Source organism: Phallusia mammillata, chromosome 2, assembly GCF_965637545.1.
Source record: "Phallusia mammillata chromosome 2, kaPhaMamm4.hap1.1, whole genome shotgun sequence".
Taxonomy (NCBI): domain Eukaryota; kingdom Metazoa; phylum Chordata; class Ascidiacea; order Phlebobranchia; family Ascidiidae; genus Phallusia; species Phallusia mammillata.
In genome coordinates, this window is record NC_137253.1 from 27,614,319 (window position 1) to 27,641,481 (window position 27,163).

General features: G+C 38.1%; 1 protein-coding gene across 2 annotated transcripts; it reads right to left on the minus strand.

The window, feature by feature from the left end:
* Positions 1-1,580: 1,580 nt before the first annotated feature.
* LOC145212411 (methyl-CpG-binding domain protein 3-like) lies at positions 1,581-26,411 on the minus strand. 2 transcript variants are annotated; one of them, XM_080080521.1, is made up of 9 exons: positions 26,309-26,411; positions 25,809-25,999; positions 25,476-25,623; positions 25,111-25,254; positions 23,788-23,878; positions 20,002-20,085; positions 19,390-19,486; positions 16,998-17,113; positions 1,581-2,870 (listed from the first exon to the last, which is right to left on the minus strand). In XM_080080521.1, exons 2-8 carry the CDS (start codon positions 25,931-25,933, stop codon positions 17,014-17,016), a joined length of 789 nt encoding a protein of 262 aa, XP_079936647.1. In that variant the 5' UTR covers positions 25,934-25,999; positions 26,309-26,411; the 3' UTR covers positions 1,581-2,870; positions 16,998-17,013. The 2 variants fall into 2 exon arrangements, with proteins under 2 accessions (XP_079936647.1, XP_079936646.1); XM_080080520.1 differs by having other exon boundaries at positions 26,313-26,381.
* Between the last annotated feature and the right edge of the window lie 752 nt (positions 26,412-27,163).

A 27,163-nucleotide genomic window follows, 5' to 3' on the forward strand; every position in this document is an offset into this window, starting at 1 on the left:
GTGCATACGGTACACTGAAACCAATCGATAATAACTCATTAGCGCCCCCACATGGCCTTTTGCTATACGATTACTGCAGTAACAAAACTTATGCTGATCTGATCTCTAGGATCACACAAGGGCACGTTTTGAATGATGAGGTTCCACCGTGAGTAGGTTCATTTAAAGCTCATTTAATCCGCTGCCTTTTTTCTGGGAAGCCATGGATATGGGATTTGCCTGTGGGTGCTAATTTGTTGTTTACTTTGGTGCCCCGCAGCGACGATGTGGCAGAGGCGGCAACTTTATTTGGCTTGCGATTCTTGATCAGCGCCATGCAGCGTTCTAAATGGCCCAGCCAGGCTTCTAAATTCTGTAGAAGGCTAGCAACGGGATATGGCTGGAGCGCTATGGAAGACAGCCAACTTGTTAATTGGTAACTGGATAGCATGGCGAACCTGGCCAAGGCACAAAAGCGGTCAGGTAATAGCCCATTTCCATCCAATTTCCCCGTGCTATGGGTGTCGCCGGCAATTATGAGAACGGCGTCCTTTTGCAAACGCGGCATCAATGTTTATGCAACCCGAAATATGGTTACCGAAAGGTTGAAGCGCCATGCCTGGGCCAACAGTATAATATTATGTGAATTTTTTGCCATTGACATTTTTAAAAAGGGTAACTTGGAAATGTTAAACACAATAAAAAAGCCAAGCATAAATTCGTCGTATTTATCTGCTGCTTAGAAACTCTAAACTACAGAACATAGGCTACATTACAACTACTTTTACTATTCAACCCATAGCCTACACTAGGCAACAAAAACCCTGTTATTGCTGAACACCCAAGCAGTGATATTGTCACTACAGCAGTGGGAGGTATCCAAAATCCAGCTAAAGCTTTAATGGGCCATAGAGGTCACACCGTTAATCCTTGAAACTGCAGGTCCCGGCTGCAGCCACGCCACGCGGTCAACCTTTCAAATAGGCGCGCACCCCAGCAGGAAAGGAATTTAGATTACAGGGCTACTTCACTGCATTCTTGTTCGCAGGCCGCGCCTTCTAATCAACGTGAGAAGTTAATTGAAAATGTGAAGCCTGCGGAAGTACGGAAAAGCCTGCGCGTCTGATTTAGCAGCGAATGTGCTGCAAACCTCTGGTAATAAAACCTTTGATCGACCTATTTTTTGTGCGTTGGTGGAAAGGCAACAATCAGGTTAAAGCATTTGCAAGCAATTGGCGCCGCCAAAAAAACGTGTGCATTCCTAGTATAAAACCAAAAGTGTATGCCACCACTAGTTTGCTAGTATATAACCAATAAAAGTGTTCTTAAAGGTCAGGTGGTGTTTATGCTGCATTGCAATGCTCAATTTCGAAAAAAATGTATTTGAAGTATGACCCACTTAATAGAAAGCAAAAACATGCAACCCGAATGAAGTGTTAAAATATATTTTGTACCCACCTTTGGCGTTGATGACCACAATTGTAATTTCCAGTGAAGAAAACTGTTTTTTTTTTTTTGGGGGGGGGGGTGCTTTACTAATATCTATTGTACGGGAGATTGAACAGCCTTATCCTTATATTTCTACAAGAACACAAAACCAGTTATTTTGTTGCGTTTTTTATTGGAAAAGAGGAAAAGCGATGAAACAAAAGTGGGTCTTCACCGAACAGGAGACCGAAGCGCGCCGCGCAAAACTGAGAATAGCCCGAAAAAAAGCAGCGAGGAAAAAACGTGTGTGGGGCAAAAGCCTGTGACGAAACAAAAAAGCAACAAAAATTGGGCCACGTGATAATAATGACCCGGCAGTGAACAAAATTGGTCGCGAGAAAATAAACTGTTAAAAGAACGCAAGGTATTTACTCAAAAAATAGTTTTAAGGTTTTTAAACGTGTGCTTTTTTATGGTGTCCTGTTCTGTTTTTTTTACCATTTTAAGGCACGCAAGAGGTATGACTATGGCTGGCTGAAAGCATAGCAAATATAGCAGTTATACGACTGAAATACAACAAAAATGTCACACTGAAAAAACGAGCAAAATTGCTACTGAACGTATCAGTCAGTTTGGCTATATTATTGACAGCTGTATAAGCCTACCAAAAAACAATGAGTAATACCGTTTGTCACAACTATTTCGTTTTGAGAAATTTACTCGTTTTACGCGTTATTAAAAAAAAATTAAAGGGGGAAGAAAATATCTGGTGTCATTGGTTTTCAGTGAACATTTTCTATTTAAAAATGCCGGGTGTGTAACAACAGTACATGTCAGGCAAAAACACTGAAGTACTAAAGAAATACCAACACGGAAAATGCTATTATCGGTCAACATTGTACATCACGGAACAAAGCTTAACTAGTAATGTGCTTTTCACCTGTGTTACGCGTGTCCAGCGCACAAATACATGTGTACACTTCAAACAAAGGCCACGATTAGCGCCATGAAAAATAAAAGTCCTTAAACACAAATAGTCCATCACTGCCGTCAGACTAGAAAGTACGTTTCGCTACACTTTGTAATATATGGAGCCAAAAAAGTGTCATACCGTACCAAGACAGTTGTGATAAACCAATGATATCTACAATAGTATACGTGGTTTTGGAAAGAATGGCAAAATAACTGAAAAATCACTCGAAACGACAAATCATAAAAAGTCAGGAATTGAAATGTCCGAACGTTTGACCACTGTTTTGACTGCTGTACATTTGTGTGTTACTGTGATTTCTCATTTTTTGCAACTTTCATTACAGTATGGACATGTAAATTGACTGTCTGCTGTTAGTACACTAGTGAAAGTGTACGTTTTAGTGGAAAGGAACCCGTAGAAAAGAAATTTGCCCTTCGACCTTCGTGGCAGCACACGGCACAATAAATGCTCAGAAAGTCTGGAAATGTGTCTGTAACAAAAATAAATCATATTACAACAATACGGTAAATTTTTTTTAAGTAACACACTAATACAGCAAACATAACCGAAATCACAAGTTGCTTATTCCAAAAACGCATGTTTGAAAACCTCATGGTTTTTGCCTTAAACCGAGTAATTTATTTTAGGACATCAATAACATAATTCCTATTCTAAACCAATGCTTTTTTGGGTAACTGCATCCAAAGAGGTAGTTTGCCTTAGGGCAGTGGTTCCCAAACTATTTTCTTTTAAGGCGCATTTTAGAAAAAACAAAAATTATTTGGCGCACTTCGAACATTTGAATAATTTTTTTAGCTGACAAAGGCACTAACTATGAGGTCATAAAGCCGCTATACAGGTCACTTTCATAGTTAAATAGCCTAGTTGAACATCTCAGAGACGTGGAGCATGTTGGCCTAGTGGTCTAAGCACCTGGTACTACTTCCCTACTTGATTGATTTTAATTTCAATATTTTTTTGCGGCACACCTAATGACATCTGGCGGCACACCAGTGTGCCGCGGCGCATAGTTTGGGAACCACTGCCTTAGGGTAATAGTTTTTGTTCCGTGACGTCATAGTGGATAATTTTAGCTTTAAAACAGGGGTAAAAAAGATTCGTTTGGGTATTGACACGGGCGACAAAAAAGTTAAGAATTACAGTCCGATGTCGTTCACTAAACTAAACCAGTAAAGCTTAGGAAATACCTAATAAGGGACAAGCAATTTTGGGCATGTACATCTACATACAGTACATAGCAACAAAACTAGGCAAAGTAATCACGGGCGCGTGCCGGTTTGACAGGTGCAGCCAGTGACGACATAAAAAACACCGTAATCCGCCAGGACTTGCGTAAGACCTGCAGGTGCCCTTTGACAAACAGCCCTACGTGTTCCACACAGTTCATTGCATTTGGAAAACCAGGCGACACACAAACAATAGAGACAGGCGCCTTAGAACAAACTTCGACACTGATAAGTTTGTTTGCTTATGACGGGCCGTGTTGGGAAAAAGCATGCCAAGCATCGATGTAACCCAATTTTCGTGTCGTCCAGTACGCAAGGGGCCACTTGTATTGGATTACTGTTTGCATTGCTGAATTAAATTTATATTGTCGTGTTTTATAGGTGAACCTGTGTTTATCATAATACGATTAAATAGCTGGGCCTGTTTAATTAAATTTTTTGCATCTGAATTTTTATAATTTTATTTTTGCATATGAATTATTTAATTGGATTTCTGCATAGAATTTTTTCTAATTTTATTTTTGCACAGGAATTATTTCAAGGTTGTCGAAAGGTCACACTAGACAAAAACTAGTGACACGAACGCATGGCATCAACGTGTCACGCTACTTAAATTTGGCGCAACGAGCAATTGGCAAAACATCCCACTGTAAAGCAAAATTGAAAATTTAAAGCCAGTTTTATAAAATTTAATTTTAGCGATTCCATTCTGGCCGGCTTTGTTTTAGGTTGCATTTTCAGGCATCAAGGCTACTAGAAAAAAACTGTAAATGTTAACAGGTGAATTATTCGAGTTTTCTTCACAAAAGCATATTTCTGAGGCTTTCTCATTCCTCTAAAATCGAATTAAACGTCACAGAGTATCGATTAATCAACTCAAATGAGGCGAGGAGGCCAGAACCCCGCGTACATACATGGGCGGCACAGGAAGGCATTCATTACAAGCCCTGTAACCGGTAAATTCGATCTCGTTTCTGCACACAATCAACGTGCCTCGACCTCGGCGAAAACACGAAACAAGGTTCCGATAGTGAGGCATAGAACCAGCTATTGGGGGAAACCTTCTGACGAGTTTTGATGGAATAACTTAATTGCTATAACAGGCGGTCGCCCGGGGTCGCGGAAAAAGAACGGGAGTGCTTCTACTCGCTGCGTATACAGTGTAATGCGAGTCTGCGGCTTCCCATTTTCAGTCACAAGTAAGCCTTGCGCTATTAGTGTTTTCTGTTTTCGCCCTTGGGATAAAAAACACGGCTAGATTTTTCGTTGAACGCTTGGAAAAATAGAGGATGACGTGTTACAAATTAACTACGTCATGAATCGAGAAACTCTACTCATTGTGTAACGCACAAAAAACACACAGCCTTATCAATAAAAAATGGGCATACAGCGGTCATTTGGAACTAAAAATCCACGTTGGGGTATTTTTTGACGGCCATCTACGTCAAGAAACTGATAAAATTGGGACAAAACCCGCGTTCAGAAAATGGAACTTATATTGACGTGCATAAACGCAATTATTTTCCATTCATAAAACAGGACGTTTCTATGGTAACCGCACACCCATAATTCTGCCATTCAGTATCCCAATAGTTGGTGTGACCTTCCGACGACCTTTACTTAGAAACTCATAAGTTATGAATAGAAAAATAGTTTTCTTTGCACTGCCAGGCAACCGAAAATCGCTTCCGCGCTGGTGCTTGCAACCGACCCTGTGATGTAACGATGACGTCAGCTGCACAAATGACGCGCAGTGTAATAGAGAGCAACAGCATGACTGACACAGGAAGTTCGCGGAACGAAACGAACTTACTGGCAAAAAGGCTTCCTTCCGGGTGGTTAAAAATCACCGAAACTGGATTTTGCGGTGGAATATTATGCACTGCTTAGAAGATTGGGCCTTGTTTGGTCACCACCCAAGGCAAAACTGCAACTGATCTTTAGCCCGAGTACTTGTGCGTATATAGAATACTTTAGGCAGATGCAACAGCGATTATTAAAACGTCTGCATGATGGCAGTTACGTTTTTGATGAAATAACTTTTCAAGTCCGTGTATAGTGTTCTTAAGTCTTTCGCTATTATTTCAGAAGCTTTTTCAACGGAAAAAAAATCCTACATTCATATGTAATGACAGTACTTGTAAATGTAAAACACATTCAGCTTGTCGAAATTTAAAATGAATTTGAAGTGCTGAAAAATAGGTTGTCAACGTTTTTTCTCTCGTTTATCAAGTGGCATAGAAGTAACATCTACTACCAAGTTTCTTTATCACGCTACTCAAACACACCCACCCAAAATAGCGTCTGTTCATATTTACTCCAACAACATAAAGTGAAATTTAGCCCTGGTTAAAAACCCATAGTTGTTACATAACTAATTCGTCAATACATGGGCTGTGCAAAAACAGCCACCAGACAAGACGTTTGCATTTTTTTCCAGTACATTTAGTGGGTCATTGAAGCCACATCGACCAATACATGCGACCTATTTTCTAAACATTAAGATAAACATGACAAAAAAATCTCATGTGAAAAGTGGACACCTGTTCTGATGCAACATTGTTACGACATCGAGGTGTTAAAAACACAAGCGTGGCCTGAATTTCTATGACTAAGCTAACGCCGCATATTGGCTGCCACAATGTTTCAAGGGCCGCCAGCATTTCAGGGTATGTGTGTTTTCTGACCGAAGTGCCACAAGACAATTGGCATGCTCCAACGTATGTTTAACGAAACTCGCCTCTTTACAAAAAAGTAGGGACATATATTCAGTTCTACAAATGACAAGAGACATGCGATTGCGCATTAAAATGGACACAAATTTATCTTTGAAATCGTGCAAATCTAAAAGTAGTTTTTAGTTACTCCTTTATTGTATTCCGGGTTACTATCGACATGGTCCCCAACATAAGTGTAGTGAATTTGTGACGTATTTATACGCTTGGGTGGTTTTCTACTACGTAGTCTTTCTTGTACCTCTCCACCTTCTTGGAGGTCATTCTAGTTACGCGCGCGTGCTGTGCGGTTGTGCTTTTGGCTCCTGGCAATAAAACACTACATGGTGTCAGAAGTGGGATTCGAACCCACGCCTCCATTCGGAGCAATGAAGGACATTCAACTGGAAAGAACAAATGTGACTTTAATCGCTTATGGCGGATCAGTAATCCGCCCTGTTGGAAAAGTTAATTTAACATGCACGTACAAGAATAAAGAAATCACGGAAGTGTTTTACGTTGTCCATTCAAATTCACCACCAATTTTGGGGTTAAGACCAAGCATAGAGTTGGGCCTAATAAAAATACTGATGCAAATAAATAAAAATATTCCCTGTCAAACTCCCGACTATCTGTGTAAAGAATATTCAGATGTGTTTGAAGGTATTGGATGTTTTTCAGAGCCTTACCACATTATTTTAGACAACAGTGTTCAACCGTCCGTAAGTCCACCAAGACGTATACCGTTTGCTATTCAGGAAAAAGTGAAAGACGAACTCGACTACTTAGTGAAAAAGAAAATTATTGAACCTGTATGTGAGTACACTGACTGGGTAAACGCAATTGCAGTTGTTAAAAAGAAAAATGGTAGTGTTCGCCTTTGTTTGGATCCACGTCCTCTTAACAGAGCAATCCAAAGAGAACATTATCAACTACCAGTTATTGACGACATTTTTAGTAAATTATCTGGTGCCAAATACTTTTCGATATTAGACGCACGATCGGGCTATTGGCAAATTCCGCTCGACTCAGTTTCCTCAAAACTTACTACTTTTAACACTATTTTCGGAAAATACAAATTCTTAAGAATGCCATTTGGTCTAAAAATGGCCCAAGACGTTTTTCAACAGAGAATTGAACAAGCCTTGCATGGTTTACCCAAACAAGCTGCCATAATCGACGATATATTGCTATGGGCGGACACGTTAGATGAAGCAATAGATAACTTGAGACAAGTGCTGCAACGTTGCCGGGAACAAGGTATTAAACTTAATCTTGACAAATGCAAATTTTGCTGTCCGAAAGTAGAGTATTTTGGACATGTGATCGGCCAGAATGGCATTCAGCCCAATCCGAAACGTATTGAGGCAATATCAAAAATGAAATCGCCAACATCCCTAAAGGAACTTCAGTGTTTTTTCGGGAATGGTTAACTACTTGCGCAAATTCTCGCCGCAGGTTTCCGAAGAGACTTCTGTGTTAAGGCAATTACTCCAACACAAGCAGTGGTGCTGGGAAACAGAACACGAAACAGCTTTCAACGCTGTAAAGAAACACGTTACTCAAACCGGTAAAGTACTTAAATTTTACGACTCTAATTCGCCATTAAAAATTCAAGTGGATGCATCGCAACATGGTTTGGGCGCTGTCTTGTTACAAGACAATGGTCCTGTCGAGTATGCATCCCGAGCATTAAGCGAAACTGAACAAAAGTACGCACAAATTGAAAAGGAAATGCTAGCAATAGTTTTTGGGTGCGCAAAGTTTCATCAATATATATATGGCCGACATTTTTCAGTTGAATCCGATCACAAACCTTTGGAAATCATCTTCAAGAAACCGATTTCGACAGCCTCTGCTAGACTGCAGCGAATGATGATAAAGATTCAAGATTACGATTTTGCTGTTTCGTTTAAACCTGGAAAAGATATCCCGATTGCAGATGCCCTATCTCGAAACCACCCTCAAAACAGTGACGAATCGGACCAATGTGACAACAATTTGCATGTTAATTTTATAGATTTGCCATCAGATGGGATTCATGATCTCAAAGAAATTCAACGCGCTGTTGAGATGGACCCATGTATGCAAATGCTTAAAAGGTATATTCTTCACGGTTGGCCCACCGCGCGAAATTCATGCACTCCGCAGACACGTGATTTTTGGGGATTTCGAGACGAACTGTCTGTAACAGAAGATGTCCTGTTAAAAGGTGAGAGAATCGTTGTTCCTTCGTCTCTGAGACAACTTGTCACAAAACGCATTCATGGTGGACACATGGGAATTGTAAAGTGTACAGAAAAAGCACGAGATTTGTATTTCTGGCCCGGAATGACAAATTGCATCCGTGATTACATTGCCAAATGTAAAGTTTGCCAATTGTTTCAAAATAAGCACCCAAAAGAACCCTTAGTCAATCATGAAATACCTAGGACGCCATGGGAGCAAGTCGCTATAGACCTATTTCAATGGAATGGAAATGAATATATAGTTGTAGTGGACTATTACAGCAAGTATTTTGAAGTGGTTTTGTTGACAACTACAACTAGTCCAGCTGTAGTTTCTCATTTAAAATCTTTATTTTCAAGGCATGGGATTCCGAAGGTTATCATATCAGACAATGGTCCGCAGTTCAACAGTCAAAACTTTAAAGATTTTTGTACAAATTGGAACATATTACATAAAACATCGAGTCCATTATATCCACAATCAAACGGTTTGGCCGAGAGAACTGTACAAACTGTAAAACGTTTGTTAGATAAAGCCTTCAAGTCTAATGAAGACCCGTATTTAAGTTTTTTGCAGTACAGGAATACGCCGATCGGAAACGAAGGCTCGCCAGCGCAATTGCTGATGGGGAGAAGATTAAGAGAATTGTCACCTATGACATCCAGACATCTTGAGCCAAGGACTGTGCCTGTATCAGTCGCACAACAATATATGCGTGAGAGGCGGAACCAACAGAAGAAGTATTTTGATAGAGGTGCTCGACCACTTCCACCACTTCAAACTGGAGACAAAATCTATCACCGACGTGACATAAATCTAGAACCGGCCACTGTTATCAAAGCCTCTCACAAGCATCGTTCTTACATCATCAAGGATAAAAAAGACGATTTGCTCAGGCGAAATCGACGGTTTCTGTACAAGGCTCGGTTTGAGCCCATTATCCCTCACACAGAAGATGTCGAAAGAAATGATGACGCTCGGAGTGCTTCACTGGAAGGTTCAACATACCACACTCGGTCTGGTCGGACTATACACGCACCGCAGCGATTTAGCGAATAGTGTTACGTATTTTTCGTTTTGTCTATTATTGTTATGTTTGTATTTACAATCTTTCTGAAGAGGGAAGATGTAGTGAATTTGTGACGTATTTATACGCTTGGGTGGTTTTCTACTACGTAGTCTTTCTTGTACCTCTCCACCTTCTTGGAGGTCATTCTAGTTACGCGCGCGTGCTGTGCGGTTGTGCTTTTGGCTCCTGGCAATAAAACACTACAATAAGGACAACCGAAAAATTAAACTTTCATACGAAACGAAACAAACTTTTTTGAACAAATCTTTGCATTTATACGACCCTAACATATCACATGCCATGTTTTTTTAGCCAGAAACAATCTATACCAGCAACTCTTTGTTCGTAGAAAATGTACTTCGTGCATCTCACGACAGCTCAAGTTTTGGTTTACTTTTGCTTGTAGCAGGAACTTGACATGTAATTGTTAAAAAAAAACAAGAACATTTCTTAGAAATACGGATAATAAATTTTTCTAAGACGTTGTCCTTTAAAATAAGGACAAATCTTAGAAATAAAGACGGTATGGCAACCCTGAGTGTATTGCTTTTTTAACAGTTGCCGAATCTTAGTTCAGTAACTGTAAAAGGTTGAAAAGCGTTGCGCAATAGGATTTTAAAAAGTACAAATTCCTCACTAGTTTGTGAAAATAATTATTTTTAAAGGCATTATGATTTTTTTATGACGAACTGCTTTCATTTAGTGAAAAAGCTATGGTGCGTGAAAGTTCAATACCGTGCGAAAAATCTCACACTATATATCAGCCTAAAATACTAGGTACTGGTAACATGGTGGAAACGGTAGCAACTCTATTTTGAAAAGCAACCGACGCTATAAACAAGCAAAAATTATAGCTTTGCAATCTTTGTTAACGATTATTTTTCGCCTTTGCGGTAAATTAAGAAACCTGTTCTAAATTTAAAAACCGAATTCTATATTTAACAATAGAGTAGGTTACTGTGCCAAAGATGTGACTTCAAAACTGTTTTAATTCTGTGTCAAAAATAGAAATGAACGCAAGATGTGCAGAAAACAATATATTTTTAACATACAGTAAGACTTTATGAACAGATTTTAACACGATTTTGTGGGTTTTCTTAAACGGATCTGACCCTAAAGTCAAGTATTGTCGGCGAATTTAACTGACCGGACCGCAATTTTAGTGAGCTTTACGTCAGGACTGTTACGTCAGAAACCAGGCCCGAGGGCTTTAAGTTCTATATATCCGCCGTTTGCCGGAAGAAACTGAATTGGACTTCTAAAAATCTAAAATTACTAGGTTGTTAAATTTTGGCCCTCACATACCTTTAAATAGCAACACAACTTATTTTTACAAACTGGAGCCACTGCAATTCATTTTGGCTCATAAGGCATGTTTGTATGGTTAAGTGTACGAAACCATTAGACGCATTGTGTACATTCGTCATTTTTCACCACAGCCTAAAATTGAAATTTTTTAACACACCATCTACGCAAGTGGGTCCAAAGTGCGTATATTTAGCATCGCTAAAAAATTGGGTGAGCTATTTTCGTGTGTTAAGTCGGTTTTGGTGGCAACAGTCGATTTTGTAATAAATGTGTGTTATGGCAATATGCAAATGCACAATGGATAAAAATTAACCGAAAATGCTTCCTTACTTCATTTCCATATCTCGACCGCCAGTTTATATTGAGGGGAATTACTAAAAGACACGAAGGTTTCCTAAGATTTAGTAAAGGACAAAATAAGCAATTAACGTAAACTGATTTAGCAATAGCACAGGACTGACGAATAGGAACAGGCCAAAACGTTAAAAATCCCACTTTTCAAATATACCAGCGTTTTTATGACAAAGCAAAAATTTAAAAAGTCCGTTGCTATCCGAAACGCACAACATTCAAGTTGCCATGACAACCAAACCCGCATGAAAACATTATTGCGCTACTATGACAAAGTAAAACAAGAATAGCTCACAAGAAAATCGGTCCGTATCTGAACACACACAAACTGGATTGCCATAGCAACGACCTTTTTTTGGGTTGCCATATAAACCGAAACCACACCATCATTTCAGCGTTCACACCAGTGCATATAAAATCGAAAATGTATATGATGCAAAAAAACAATAAAATGAAAAGCCACGCGTGAATCAGCCAGTCACAGCGCAGATCTGAGTTGCTATGACAACCGTAGTGTTTGTTTTTGCAACAACAGGCACGGTGCTTTCCAGGATGAGCAAACAAACAAAAGTAATTTGCTTAACTCTAAAACAAACGCAATTTGCATTGATTTTGCATCGCGTTTTGGCGTTGACCTCTAGGTTACAAACAAAGCTGTTTACGTTTACGGGACTGAAATTAAACTGCAAATTTCTGAAGGTCATTGAGGTAAAATATTCTGATGCTCTTTGTATTGATTTTGTACACAGTGTGTACTTTGTATGATCTACGGTTTATTTGGTTACGCTGTGACAACGTTAAGGTTAAAAATATTAAATACATAAATAGTAATAAACATCAATGTACTGTATTGGCATTTGCTTTGAACCAACCCACCGCGAAATGAACTGCGGCTTTCGGCTCAAATCGACATATTGAAACTCAAGCCATTTCGATGTATCTGATCATCGTATGTTTTTGGGCCCGTTGGTGTACGTGACATACTGAACATAAGTTACTGTGGCCAATACGCCAACACATGGTTAGTAATGTATAGATGGCTACTCATGTATGTTCACGCTTGGTTTCTGTCATATGGGCTTCAACAAAACAAAGACTTTGGTTTACAACTAAAAGGTAATGAACTGATTTTTTGTGGTCCATAAAAACATTTTTTGTGAGGTTCGAACCCACGACGCTATAAAGATACGAATTTAAATCATTTTTTTGCGTATGTATATGGGTCAAGCGCACTGGGTTAATACTGATGGGCCAAGACATAGTTTAACAGGCAAAACATTAATTTAAATTTCTCTTTAGGTCGAAAAACCCTTATTCAACGGGTGGCTCCAAAATACGCAAAATACGGAATCTAGAAATAAAACTTAAAAATGCTGACAGCAAGGGCTATTATACGGCCAGGTTTGTAAACACTATATAATTCAACTTTATTTTCTTACAAGCGTTAACTTGCGGTACTATATGATGTGTTCACAAACCCTCACCCCGACCATAAAAGCCCTAACCGTAAACATTTAAAAAAATTCCGTACGTTTTATAAGTAGATTGCGTATTTTGGAGGAGGCTTTATTCAACGGGCGGCTTTTTTGTACATCCCTGCCCTTTCAATCAACCAAGGACTTGTACGTCAAATGAAAATGTACGTCAAATGCACCACCTGTTGTAGCAGATGTACGCGGTAGGACAATCATAAGTGTGCTTGTTTTAGAGGGCAGCAAAAATGGTTCTGCCAAAATGAGTTGCAACAACTGTAAAGGATTATAGCCATGCTGTTTGTTGTTTTATGGAAGCGCAATGTTTAACTTTAAATGCCCACCATGTTTTGGTTTGAGCTTAAAATACGCTGCCAGAAGCGTCGAAGCTGACATGTGGGTTTATGTGCAATACGACCAAATCTGACACAACATGACTTGCTATTCGAATGATTGTCAGCGTGAAAATTGGGGATAAACATACAATCCAACACTTGCGCGAGAAATGCAAAACAATACCCTAAAATTGAGAAGTAATTTTTTAAATGACAAACAGTTTATTTTGTTTATTAGCATCACATTAGCAATTAAAGCTGTAATCCACTTTTTCCGTAATGCGGTGCATGAAACGTAGGCCTTACTCGATACGGTGTTACGAAGAAGCAGTGTTAACCACAGTCGGAAATGTTAGGTTATGTTTGATATAGAAGGGGCCGTAAATACATTTGGTAACTACATAATTGCAGTTGTCTATAATTCAAACAGTTAGCTTACAACAAAATATTTAGTTATTTTAGCTTTATGTGAGCATCCATTCACCTGGAAGTCTTACCAAAAAGCAGTGTACTACGCATAGGCCTATACGTATTTGAAACTTAGCAGCCATACGCCCGACAGGATGTTGGCTAGTGTTAAGTTACGTTAAGCAACAAAACACCGTCAGTTGCAAACACATTTCCCCTCCTTTACCCACGAATACGATATACCGCATAAAGTTCCACAGGAATTGGTATACTCATTCGCGCAAGCTGTTAACCGTACAACCGATAGGCTATGTCTAAAACTAAAGCACAGCATGAACGGTTTAATTTCTTGAGAGAAAACTGCATTTGGTTGTAGACGGGAATTTTTATAATTATGGTTGTTTAAGAAAAGTACATAAAGTTGCACAAATTGTGAGCCATGTTCGTGCATGCATCTAGCCGTATATACAGCCGGTAGGCTATCTAAAACTATAGACCTGTGTGCCCGGTTTAAAAATCAACAACAAACTACCTTTTGTGCCTTGAAGGGGGCACATTCATACAATTTATACAATTCCCATCATACAATTGTTTAAAAAGGGTGCATACTTTAAGTGTCTGGTAACACCTTTGATAATATAGGTAGCCCCCTGCGAGATACTTGCAACGCTCAACGGAGTGTCTTTTCAAACAATTTTAAAGCAACGTGTTCACTGCAAGTTCATTAACTAAATTGTCAAAAAATTGCAACAAGCCGATTTTTAGAGCAGCAATCAACTGTGTGCAGCAAGATGGCGTTTTTGACGTTTCCGTTTAACACGACTCGGATTGCAGGATAAACTTGTGGTCCAGGGTTCGTCTGACTTGAACCACGAGTTTTACATCAATCTCATAAAAAATATTTTTTTAAAACCGAAGCGCAGCAAATGGCAGAGGTATATTGAAAAATTGGAAATTACAATACCGTGTTAGGGGTCTTTGTAACTGAACCACCAACATAACAAGTTGTAAAAAATATACATCAGATTCTTACTTAATACAAAACTAGCAGTATTGGCAATGTTGGAAAAACAGTCGAGTGTATAGCCATTGGTTTTCAGTTACCAACCAACCCAAATTTACTTGGCCTTTCCTACGCACAGTAGATACGCCCCTGTGGCAACCGTGGTCTTGTCGCCTTATTGACATTGCGTCATTAATAAACTAGAGATATTTACCAAGCCATAAATCTCACTTGGGATAAAACGAATCCAGATCAAATAGTGCTTTAACGGCGATAAAAGAAGTTTTTGATCAACGTTATAGTTAGGTACACAGTTCACAGTTTTGAGATTCTGACAAGAAACGGACAAGCCAAGATATTAGCAAAAAGATAACCTGTCAAAATTAAAAGTGTCCAAACGTTAGGTTTTTACAACCGCATTGACTTATCCGTTTCTTGCCAGAACGTACTAGTCAGTGTGCTGTATAGAGGATTAAGTACACCCGATTTTTTTAAAGCAATCCTGAATTAGAAAAATCAGCATTAAACCACAAAGTCAAATGTTTCGAACCATGTCACCGAAAATACGCACTAAGTTAAAAGAAAAAAAAGACTCCCGAGACAGAAACGAACCAATCCACACGCCTGAAAGTGTCGGTTTCGCTAAAGCAGAAATCCGGGCTTAAGATCAAGCGAGGAGTTTGCTATCATGCAGGTTTAAGCGGAAACTGTGTATGCGGTCCTTTAGGAAGTTGAGAAGAGTTTATCTGTCGATTTAACGGCAATGTGATGCAAAAGCGACGAGACGCCCACACTTTGTGAGGATTTTAAACGCCCTGGAAGAAAAATGGCTGCAAAAAGGAACATGCTAGATTCTTAAACGCTCGGGAAAAGCTAATGTCATCATATGCGATATATTAAGGGCTGAAAAGTGACACCTGTGCATACAAAATTTTACATTTGGACATACAAAACCTCCCAGACTCTGAAAGCAGACAAAACTGTTGTGTTCATATATGGGTCTTTCGTAGGTGATAAAACACCAAAAAACGCATTTATGACATTAAACATACACACTAAATGTAACATGTGCGCGTATTTTGCACGATTTCCACATAATAAATCGCCTAATGTCAGACGATTAGCAATTTCCAATGTCAATTCATACCCATTTTTTTAACTGAAATATAAAACAGTTACAGTCTTAAGAGGAAGAATGTTGTTTTGTTTGAACAAGGATATAGCAACGCTTTACTATGCCTTGTACAAACCCAGTAGGTAATTTAACACTTAATAAAACACATCTAGCAATGCCATTAACGCGAAAGTGAAGGCTAACATGCCAACCACCTAAGCGCATTATGCCAGTTATTTAGCGCCCACTAAAACGCGACAGCAGCAATATAGTCCATATAATACAACGCGAAATCATTTCATAATCATACTCTAAATATGTTGTGTACATTGCTAATTAATTCTTGCCCATGGAACCACGGTATTGCGAAAGTCAAACAACCCGAAAACTATGTTGATCTGCTGTCGCGTCCTTTAGCAGGATATGCTACAGACCGCGTGCAAACAAGCATGCCGCTTCAGACCACGTGCAAAACACGTGTTTCAGCCAAGAGAGCGGCTCCATTCGATTTTAGGCAACGAAATTCGACACAGGTTTTGCGTTTTTTGCACCTGTTGTACGACATGTGCATTATTCTTAAATTTGTTACCACTTGATAAATGTTTCAGATTTGTTGTGTTTTAAATAATTTAAATGGTTTTATCATGTTATTTAGTATATTGTATCACTTTTGTGCACATACTAACGGTATGATTGTTATTAGGAAAACATTCACATCCTCTATTACGAAATAAAGACCAAATGTCTTGACCACGTCTACTTAAAAGTATTCTCCATTGTGGTAAATAATTGTGAAGAAAGCATAATTACTGTGTACATGTACCAGCATTTATGCATCTCAGATCTACGCAGCAACACGTGCGCATTTGAGCGGGAGTAAAGCCACGAGGGGTAAACAATCAGGTTGTACTCGCGCTCCGCTGGTGGCTTAATACATTTAAATTAGCTCGGTCGTTAGATGACGCTATATACCACATGGCCAAATTCGCTTTAGCTTGAGGATGTATTCACTGGAAGTCTTAGTCAAACTTTTGTCATTGCATTTCTTTTCAAACTTTAGATGTGTTTTAGGTTCTGATGCAGTCCAGAAGTAATAATAACCAGGCCAAGAAAAGAAAACCCTAAAACCAATTTTGCCCTAGAATGCCCTTAACATCGGTCCTAAACCATGGGTCGCGAACACTAAATTAGGTCAAGTGTCATGAAAGTTGTACAGCGTTTCAATTACTGGGCAGCGCACTTAGATTGGCGTTCAAAGTTTCTGACTTATTTTCAGAAACTAAGTTGCCATTAGAAGACTGTTTAATAGACCTGCATGGTCCCTAGCATAGCGAAGGAGTAAAAAAAACGATTAAAACGGTGCTCACCAACAAACTGTACAGATTATGCGAGTAGCATGAGTTCCTGTCGCTGTATGTCGGTGTCTTGCTTCAGAGCTCGTTCCAGTCGTTCACGGGCAGCCCGAACTCGGCTCTCCTGTCGCCTGCAAACATGCTACAACTTACAATTTGCAGGGGTACAATGAGTTTTCTAACTAGAATGGTGGCTTTCTGATATACTTCCATTTTATATATTCTATACGATATTTACCAATTTACTATACACATCATTTGATCTACACATATGATTGTTTTTGTAAACAAAAACTAATGGGTCTCCACACGCGTGTTTGTGCGGATTTACGGTAAACTAATGTTGCAGTGATTTTTAAATTCTTAAAACAAATTTTTAGAAAGCATTAACCCAACAATGAAAAATTTTGTTGTATTTTTTTGCACTATTATTGTCGTATAATTACAAAAACATTAAAAAAGAACGAAACAAATACTTTCAATTTAATCTCTTGCTTAACTTTGTTTCGTAAAACGAGTTTTTCATTTAACTTTGTTTCGCAAAACGAGTACCATTGACATGTAGTAACCTTTTAGGATGCACACACCAAACGACTGTTTGACCTTTTGACACCGTTTTCAATAGCACGCCGTCCTTGGTGTTCAACAACACCGTTTGACCTAATTTATACATGCCTTGGGTATTTGATTCAAAAAAAAAACGCTACGTTATGACGAAAGAAAGTTCTGAACTGTGTTAGTAATACCTACTAATTGACCTTAAGTAACCCGTGGTCATGCAGCGGCCAACCTGACAACGAGCATTTAAAAAAACTTTTATCTTGTAAAAAAGTCAAGTTTATTTTTTTATATTTAGTTTGTTTAACAAAGTTTTGCTTGACATTATACAAAACCGAAGCACGCTTATTAGGTTTAAATCGCGTCATAAGTGTGAAACCTTTGCCGAAACTGAAAATGTGAGTGATAACTTAATAAAACGACATAGCATTGCTGTGCAAAACAGCTGATTTCTAATCACCGAAACGACGTCTCGTAAAACGTCTGTCCGACGTCAAGCTGAGCCTTCCCGCTCTGCCCTATTATTCGTAAACGTACTCTCTTGGGACTTCTGCCTACAGTGTCTTTCTTGACCAAACGAGCGTGTGTCGCTGGGTCATTCGGGGTCAAACTTCAGGTGAACCAAGTTCAGATTAATATTAAACATATGTCCAAATTTGAATAAATTTGAAGCACTCTTTCTTTACTAAACGAGCGTTACAAACCAGCGTTAAAAATTTTACGTTTCGGGGGCCTGTGGGTGAACCGCTGGGTAACTTGGGGTCAAACTTCTGGTGGACCAAGTTTGGATTAATTTCTAACATGTGTCCAAACTTCAATAAATTTGAAGCACGCTTTCTTCACTAAACGAGCGTTACAAACCAGCGTTAAAATTTTTACGTTTCGGGGGCCTGTGGGTGAACCGCTGGGTAATTTGGGGTCAAACTTCAGGTGGACCAAGTTTGGATTAATATCTAACATATGTCCAAATTTGAATAAATTTGAAGCACTCTTTCTTGACCAAACGAGCGTTACAAACCAGCGTTAGACAGAAAAAAGAAAAAAAGAAAAAAAGAAAAAAAAAAAAAAAATACGGACAAAAACAATATGTGTCCCCTTCAGGGAAGGGGACCCATAATAAATATTTCTAATAAATATATAGCGTGTTTTTATTCTAACTAAAATTACAAAATCATTAAACACGGACAACTTAAAGGGTTACTGCACTAGAGGTCACTATTGAGCACAGGGAATCTTATCTGCTGGCTTGATGACTTTTATGTTGTGCTTCAGAAAATCCTTTTCCATTTGTGCAAACTCACCACGTTGTGTCAAACTTAAGGTTGTGTTGTTGAATAATTTAATCAAATCAGTGAAAAATCGAAACATTAGACGATTTCGATGTTTTTGTGACAGTACAGGCTGGTGCGATTAAAATTATATTCCGTTTATTTAAATTAACTTAAAATGGTTTAAAACATTGCCTAGTGGCAAATTGTTCTTGCATGCAAGTAGTTTATTCAAAAAAACATCTCTTACAGTATTTTTATGTTAAACGAAATTGCACTCAAATAAAAAACAAATGACAATTGAATAGGAAACAATGGGCGCATAACAATACGAGAAAAATTTGTGGATATAGCGGTTGGTAATTTAATGCATTTCTTTATTTATTTTAAAAAAAATATTAAAATTTTTCGTTTAAAGGCAGGAAAGTGTACAGTAGTTCTGTTATTTGTGCAAAACCTAATTTTGTAGTAGATTCTCCCCATAGATTTGAAATGTATATTTCCCAAAGGAAACAATTTCCTCTATACGTTGACAACAACCCGAATTTATCACTACAGCCAACTTAAGTCGTGAAACATACTTGATATCGTCTTCGGTGACAATAAACGACTTGCAGATTGGTTGTTTGGTGTCCAGCCAGATACAGGGGTCCTTGTTTAAAGCGGTTGAAGGCTGGCCTGTATAAATTGGTAAAATGTTGTCGTGAATAATGCTACAGCAATACCGTTATTGTATACGTTTCATTTAGTTTTGAAGTGTTGTCCTTTCAACATCTTACAAAAAAATCGATTTGGGAGGACAGAAATACTGCATCCACTTTACTGTTACGTCATTTATTCTGACGTCATCATGCGTCAATTTTGCTACGTTCGATACATCTCAATTATTTTTAAGGTGGGGCTTGCAAAAAACATTTCAGTTTGAAAGGGAAAAAAGTACAACGTCTACTTTACTGTTACGTCATATTTTCTGACGTCATCATGCGTAAATTTTGTTGAATTCTGTATTTTTAGGGTAGGGCTTGCAAAATTTTTGGAATAGAAAAACAGCGTTTTCTCTACTGCTACGTCTTATATTAGTGACGTCATCATGCTTTAGTGGCATAAGACATGGTCGACTTTAGGCACACTTATAGATTTTTATCGTTGCATGTACAGTAGTATAATTGGAGGGCAATTTAGACAGTTTTAACCTGTGATAGGAGTCGAACCGGGCTCGTGCAATTGTGAGGCGATCCTGTGGATGATTTCTTCAGATGTTGTGCTTGCTCCCACCGCTGTAACAAACATATGCAAGATCAACACTACTCCCTATGTAATGTAATACAGCGAAATCTCTATCAGTGTATGATCAAAACGATAACTTTAGTAATAGATCAAAACCATCAACAGCATGTCTTAAACTGACGATCACTGTTTGCCTTTTGAACTTTAATACAGTAAAACCGAAAGACTGTAAATCCTTGGTTTAAATTTGTAGAAAGGCGATTTTGGGCTCCGTTTCAACAATTCTCATGAATACTCGTTGTTCTTTGCTGTCGTGCATGGTGATCCAATGTCCAAGTGAATGATCAAAACGATAACTTTAGTAATAGATCAAAACCATCAACAGCATGTCTTAAACTGACGATCACTGTTTGCCTTTTGAACTTTAATACAGTAAAACCGAAAGACTGTAAATCCTTGGTTTAAATTACCAAGGATTTACAGTCTTTCGGTTTTACTGTATCTATCAGTGTAGTAACGAACGATTAAGCGCAATTGTTCTTTTAGTTTGCAGAACGCTAGAATCCGGAAATAGGAAACGCTGGCACCATCACAAGTAATGAACTGTTAGGTTCGGTGTGTACATGTATTTGTTAACTTTGCGAGGCGATTTGTAAAGATGAACGAAATATATACAAATTTTGTAGGGGTTTGCACTTCAACTTAAAGGGGTATGTAGCAAAAGTTTGTTTGATAATGTTTAGTTTTGTAGTGTTTCGTTATAAGGACACTATGGTGTTCAAGGGAATAAATTATTGTAAACAGTCTGTGATTAATCAATTATACAGCAGACCAGGTCAAACATTGGTTCAATTTTGCCCGAAACCGAAACCAACGCATTTTTATTTGCTTGTGTTTCCTATTTATTTGTGTTTCGATAAGGCTGCTGCAGCAAAGATACTGTTCTTACAATGTATAAGCACTTCCTCTTTGGCGGAGAAATTGGTAACTATTTATCTTTGGCAAGAAATACTGCCCTAATATCAACAAGACTTTAGAAGGTTATTAACGGGTAGTAGGTGCGAAGAACGACTTCCCTGTAAATCAGCGGTTCCCAAACTGGGGTCCGCGGTCCTTAAGGGGTCCGTGAGGCAATTTTGGGGGGACCGCGAAGCGGGTAAAGTAATTCTATAATCTTATTTAGCGTCAGTTTGTGCCACTGAATAAGTTTAAATCAAGAGAATTGAGAAATCGACTGTCTCCATTGCTAAACAATAGCCTTTATTGAATGGACAACTATGAAAAATGCAATTGTTCGCGCACAATCGTGCTGCTTTTTATGTTGTCTGTAATGTCACAAGCTGTCTTTAGATTTTAGATCATTATTATGCGCAATTTTGCATAACTAGCGTATATCCTGCAATCAACTTTCGTTTTTCTGAAATACACATTCCAGCTTAAGGACCGCGAGCCCTCGAAATAATGGCAAAGGGACCGTTTTGACAAAATAATGAAAAAGTTTGGGAACCACTGCTGTAAATGAATGAAAGAAAGAAGACACGAGCAACAACTGGTTCGGATTTGTTTACTGTTAGGACGTCGGATTCACTATTAAAAATGTACACAGTACCGAAAAAAATCTATACAAATAAAAGCGTGATTTTTAGATGTCTAAATGCGTTTTGCAGGATTTCCAAAATCAATGGACCAAGGTTCACAAACCCCACACAACCAACATCACCTAAAGAGTCGTTTATGGGGTCGTGCAAAGACTTTAACCTCGATGTTTGACGGGGTTTTTAATAAACAGCTATAACATTGCGTAGGTTCAATACAAAACCAAAATCAGAACCAATTCATGTGCATACGAGATACGACCATGTAAAGAGTTGACGCAAAATAGAAGAAACCAGTCACTCATAAGCAGATACTAAATGCGGCATTAAACACTTTAAACAGCCGCTTCTAAGCCTTTCTTAAATTGTCAAAGCGTGATATTTTCACAAATATTATGTATTGACTTGTCCGTGTTAAATTAGTTCTTGTTCAATTTACAACGTATATCGCGATACAAACTTATGCACCTTAACTTTAGCACTATACCTTTAAGCAGAGCGTTTGGAAAAGGTAATAACTAGGGCAAGTTTTTGCAACTTTTGCAACTTTTTTTTTACAGCTTCCGGCAGCTTCCTAAATACTCAGAATTTATGTAGTATGATGTTATAAGCTGTTTGTAGGAATTTTATGTTGCAACTTTTTTCTATTTTTCGTGCAACTTTTTACTGCAACTTTTATCAAGTATTGCGCAAAATGTAAAGAAGTGATTTACAAAACACGCTATAAAACTATTTCTAGTATGGTTCTATTCTCTTTGATTTGCATAACAAAGAGCTGTGTGATGGATTAGCTGCATCTCAATGTTATCTATGACGCAACAGTTGGCTTGCAAGCTAGAAGTTCAACAACCCCAGCCAAGCATAAAGCGTTATATAAAAGTGCATTCGTTATTTTGCAAGTAAGAAGCGATAACCTTGATATCTGTTAAGATGACAGTCTAAGGCAGGGATTGTCCAACCTGCGGCCTACTAGTCATTTTAACTCCAAGAAGTATGCATAAATGCAACTTGTGCATAAATGCAACTTTTTACTGCAACTTTTGTTGATTTTAAGTGCAACTTTTTCACGTTTTTAGTGCAACAAAAACTTGCCCTAGTAATAACGCATTTTAGCTGTTACATAAATTGAAGTAACACAGGTAAACAACGGCATAAAAATGCTTTGCAGACAGATTTGTACTGTTAACTATAAATTTGTCCCCAGCTGAATTTAATAGTTGTTTTTAATTTTTATTTATAATTGACACATGGCCAAATATGTCCATGTGAAAAGTGGCAATTGTGAACAGATGACGCAAACACCCACAAACCGCGTAGTTACAGGCGATTACACAACCTTGTTGCAACAATTGTGAGAGTGACAAGACAACTTGTTTTTCGCGTTACGTCAATCGTAGATGACCTATGACGTCATAAGCAACAATCGCGGTCGCGCGGAGTGAGAAAATTACTACCAAAGTAAACAAACGTGCACTGGTTGCGAAACAAGTCCACCGTTAACAATCGAGTCCACGGTCAGCCATCTTGTATTTCTAACATTTACAGTTGCATTATAAACTATAGCAGTGGTTCTTTGTTTTTTGTGCGACGCCCTTGGTATATTAGGCAACGCGCCAGGAATAAAACAATACCAAGTTTGATTTACTAGTCTAACTCTAAACAAATGTTGCTGTTATTTTCTTTCTCCAAAAAACGCTTACAGGGCGACCCTCATTTTTGAAGCAAAACGCTGGTTATTGACATTTTAAGGTTTATTTGCATTTGCTACGGTATGTCACAGCTTGGGATATTTTTTTTGTTATTAATAAAAATCTTTGTCAAATGCACGACGCATGAGTGTGGATGCCAACATTTAAACATCTCATGGCATGTTTACCTACTTGACTCACTATACAACGCACCCATTTAATGTACATTACTTGTTGTTCTGTACAGTTGTTTCGCAATCAAAGAGAAAGGGGACAACAGCTCGTGTTATTTTGCGAAAGTCTAGGTTGGGTTCCAATCATGTGACCATATAGATGGTAAAATGGCCAAATTTGGCTTCATCAACACCCTTACTGCGCACACGCCTTAGCGAAGCATTTAGGCAAATAAAGCCATCGCTCTTACATTTATCGTGACGTTGTGGTGTTTTACAGCCAGTGAAAATGTTACCTTGTATTGTGGAAGGTAGATCGATGGTCTCAATCACTTTTTCTGCAATATCCACCGGTTTTATCGCACTCAGGCGTTTTTCACGAAAGAGCTGCAAACAAATGACAACATAGGTTATGATTTTGAACATTGGACAGTGGTACTTGTTTTTCAACGTCAGGAAAATACATGTATGGGCAAAGGTGAAGAAAAGTAAAAAAAAAAACGCGCACATTAAAAGCATGTGATGTTAAAACGTGCAGGTATTCATGTTGTTTTTCTCAGATGCGCAGGCGTTTTAGGAAAAACATGCACAATACTGTACATGTGGCATTATGCTCATTTCAATTACCCTGTCAAAAATACCTAAAACGCACTAAAACGGCCCACGCACCCTTGTAGGTGCTAAAGTGTTGCACCACGGTCGTGTACAGGTGCGATGTTACAAAACACATGACGGAGCCGCAAACAGAATTGACCTGGTTTAACCCGCGGTCTCAGTGACGCAAGCACGAAGCTCATTAACTCAGGACCAACACAAAACGCCCCAGTATAGGTAAACAGCAGCGGTTTATTTTGTTGTATGTCTATATGCAACATTCGGGATTTGGCTTCAATAAAAATGTTTTTGACACTTCATTCAACAAATCAATGGTTCATGCTACCTTAACACAAAATGTGTGGATTTTATTTTATACAGAACATCAAAATGGGTTGAAAAATGCCTTTAACACTGCCCATACACATAACGAATGTGAAAAGATGTAATATGTATGTGGATTTATTAGACAACTGTGTCGGTAATATCTTGTCCATGTGTTGGTAATAGCAGTGTTAGCTTGTCAAAAAGACTGTAGACATTTATAAATGGCACATAGAACGTGCAGCTGATTTTAAGATAACAAATCTGACCTACAAGTACATGAACTCTGCAAGATATTAAGACTGATTAACAGGAAAACATATGTGGTATGCAGCACAACATGCACGATATACAAGTGGGTGAAATTGAAATGTATGGTTATTTCAATGTGATGTAATATATTTTGGTATGGGCAATTGCCTTTGAGGTTTAAGGGACTCAAACTGAAATATTTTATTTCTGTATTGAATTAGAAACAGACCTACTTAACATAATTGCATTTGCCACATATTAGTTCTGCAGCAACTACAATTACTTTTGGCTAGTATTTGTTGGTCTGGTATCCCTTTGTATATGTTGGCATGGTAATGTATACATATACACACAACATTTGAACCAAGAGATTCAAACCTAAAAACATTACCATAGGACAAGAATAAACATACACAAACATATACACTTTAATAATTGTGAAACCCAACCTGTTGTGGGGGCCTTCCAGTGCTTCGAGCTGGGTCGGACTTCACCTTGTTTGCCTTGTGGTTTGTTTTCTTTGTGACAGGCTGCTTAAAAATGGTTGCAGTTTGGCGATTTGGAATAGATGTGTCCAAGTCAACTTTTCCATTCTAAGTAATGATTGCAGAAGTCAAATTAATGTTTAAAATGCAACAACTTACAAACAAAGTGTTTGCAGTTAAACATGACATAAATCAAAACTATTAAAAAAAAAAAGAAAAATAAATTGCCCAAAAACATTCTACAGCTTAGTTTGTCTGCCATAAAAAATACAAGGTGCACTGAAAGCATTAGTTGTTTTTTCACAAGCATAAGACTTTAAATTCCAAACCTTTTCCAGTGCACTTCTGGGTCTTTTTAGAGCCTTGGACTTGTCAGACAATATTTTTCCACTTCGGTAATCAAAAAATGTAAGGTCCACAGATGATCCAAGATAACGAATTAATTCTGGTTTGCTTCGAATTTTTTTCCCAATCGGACTAAATAAATAGATATCAATAAAAGCATTAGAAATTTATTGTTTAAATATAGACAAGCTTAACCTAAATTGGCACTAAAAACTTTAATCAATAAACAAAAATAACTGATTCCTAAACACTTACTGCATAAGTTTGTTTTTACCATATTGTACAGATAGAACAAGGCAATAAACCTGATTCATTACCTGATGTAATAAACATCACTTTTTCCTCTTGAAAGTCCATTTTGCCTCACACTTTCTTCTCTCATCCAGCCATTAGGGAGGCCTGGTGCTGGCATTCGCTTTCGCAAGCTATTCGAAGAATCCATGGATAACTCTTCACTTGTTTAATTGGTTTGAAAAGCAGTTTAATCGAAATGATGTATTTCAAGCAACTGAAACACAACATTGGGAAGTATATTATTTATTGTGTTATCAACGGAATTGCACATATCATATAGATTTGCAAATACAAATCTCCAAACTTGAAACATAAACATTTTGAAATGTCAATGTTAAAAAAAACTGATGTATATATATTTTGCTGAAAAACAATTCTAAAAACTCATTTGACTGTTAGATTGATATAATAGCTCACAACAAGAAAGCAGCGGGCAATGCACACTTTTGTATGTTTGCCTATTTATATCTAAATGCTTTTGCAAAATCTGACGGAGCAAACAAACAACAAAAACCACAATTACAAACTCAAGGAAACGGCGCGAAAACAGGAAAAAATTTCAGACTTCTCTCTTCAGAAATTGCGTTCCACACCGACGAACAATTAATCCGGAGCTGTACAACATGTTTACAGCTTCTGTTATGCGCCACTCAGTGGTAAGATGGATAAATTGGAAACGTTTGGTATTTAAATGTGTTTATTGAACGGTTTTGCATGTCTCACAATCTTAAACGCCGTTATCAGCTGCAAACTTTACAAATTTAAAAATGCTTGTTTCTAAAGACGTGTACTTTAGTGCAGGGTCGACTATTTTTTTCTCAATACCGACGTTTTTCTAAAGGTTTTAAACAATTTGTAGTTCAACTGGTGTGGTGCTAAACAAAATATTAGCCAAGAACCAGGCATTGTTTTGCGGACCGAACCTAGTAATGTTTTGCAAGTTAATTACTGCTCATCTCTTCCACAGTGCTAATTTTATCCTGAGAAATTGTTTTTCCAGAATAACTTGCTTTCGGAAAGTGGGTGATAGCATATTTCGAAACCATTTAAATTACACTCTCGTCTCCAACATAATGCTTGCACAAAATCATGCTGCACATGTTGGTCATTTGTTGATCACGTTGCGAAGTCTCCCTTTGGTCTGAAATGGACAAACTATTAAAATAGTCAAGAGTCCATTAGACGGGTATGTTTAAATTATTGCTTTCTTGCAATAGACCAATTTCAACTGCCACATTCCAAACTGTAGTTAGCAACCTATTCCTTCCTAAATTTGACTTATTTGCATGATGTGATAAACTATCAGATTTGTTGCTCCTAAAAAGTACACTATTCTTCAGCCACTGACTGTGTTGATTCAGGCTTATGTGTGAAATTC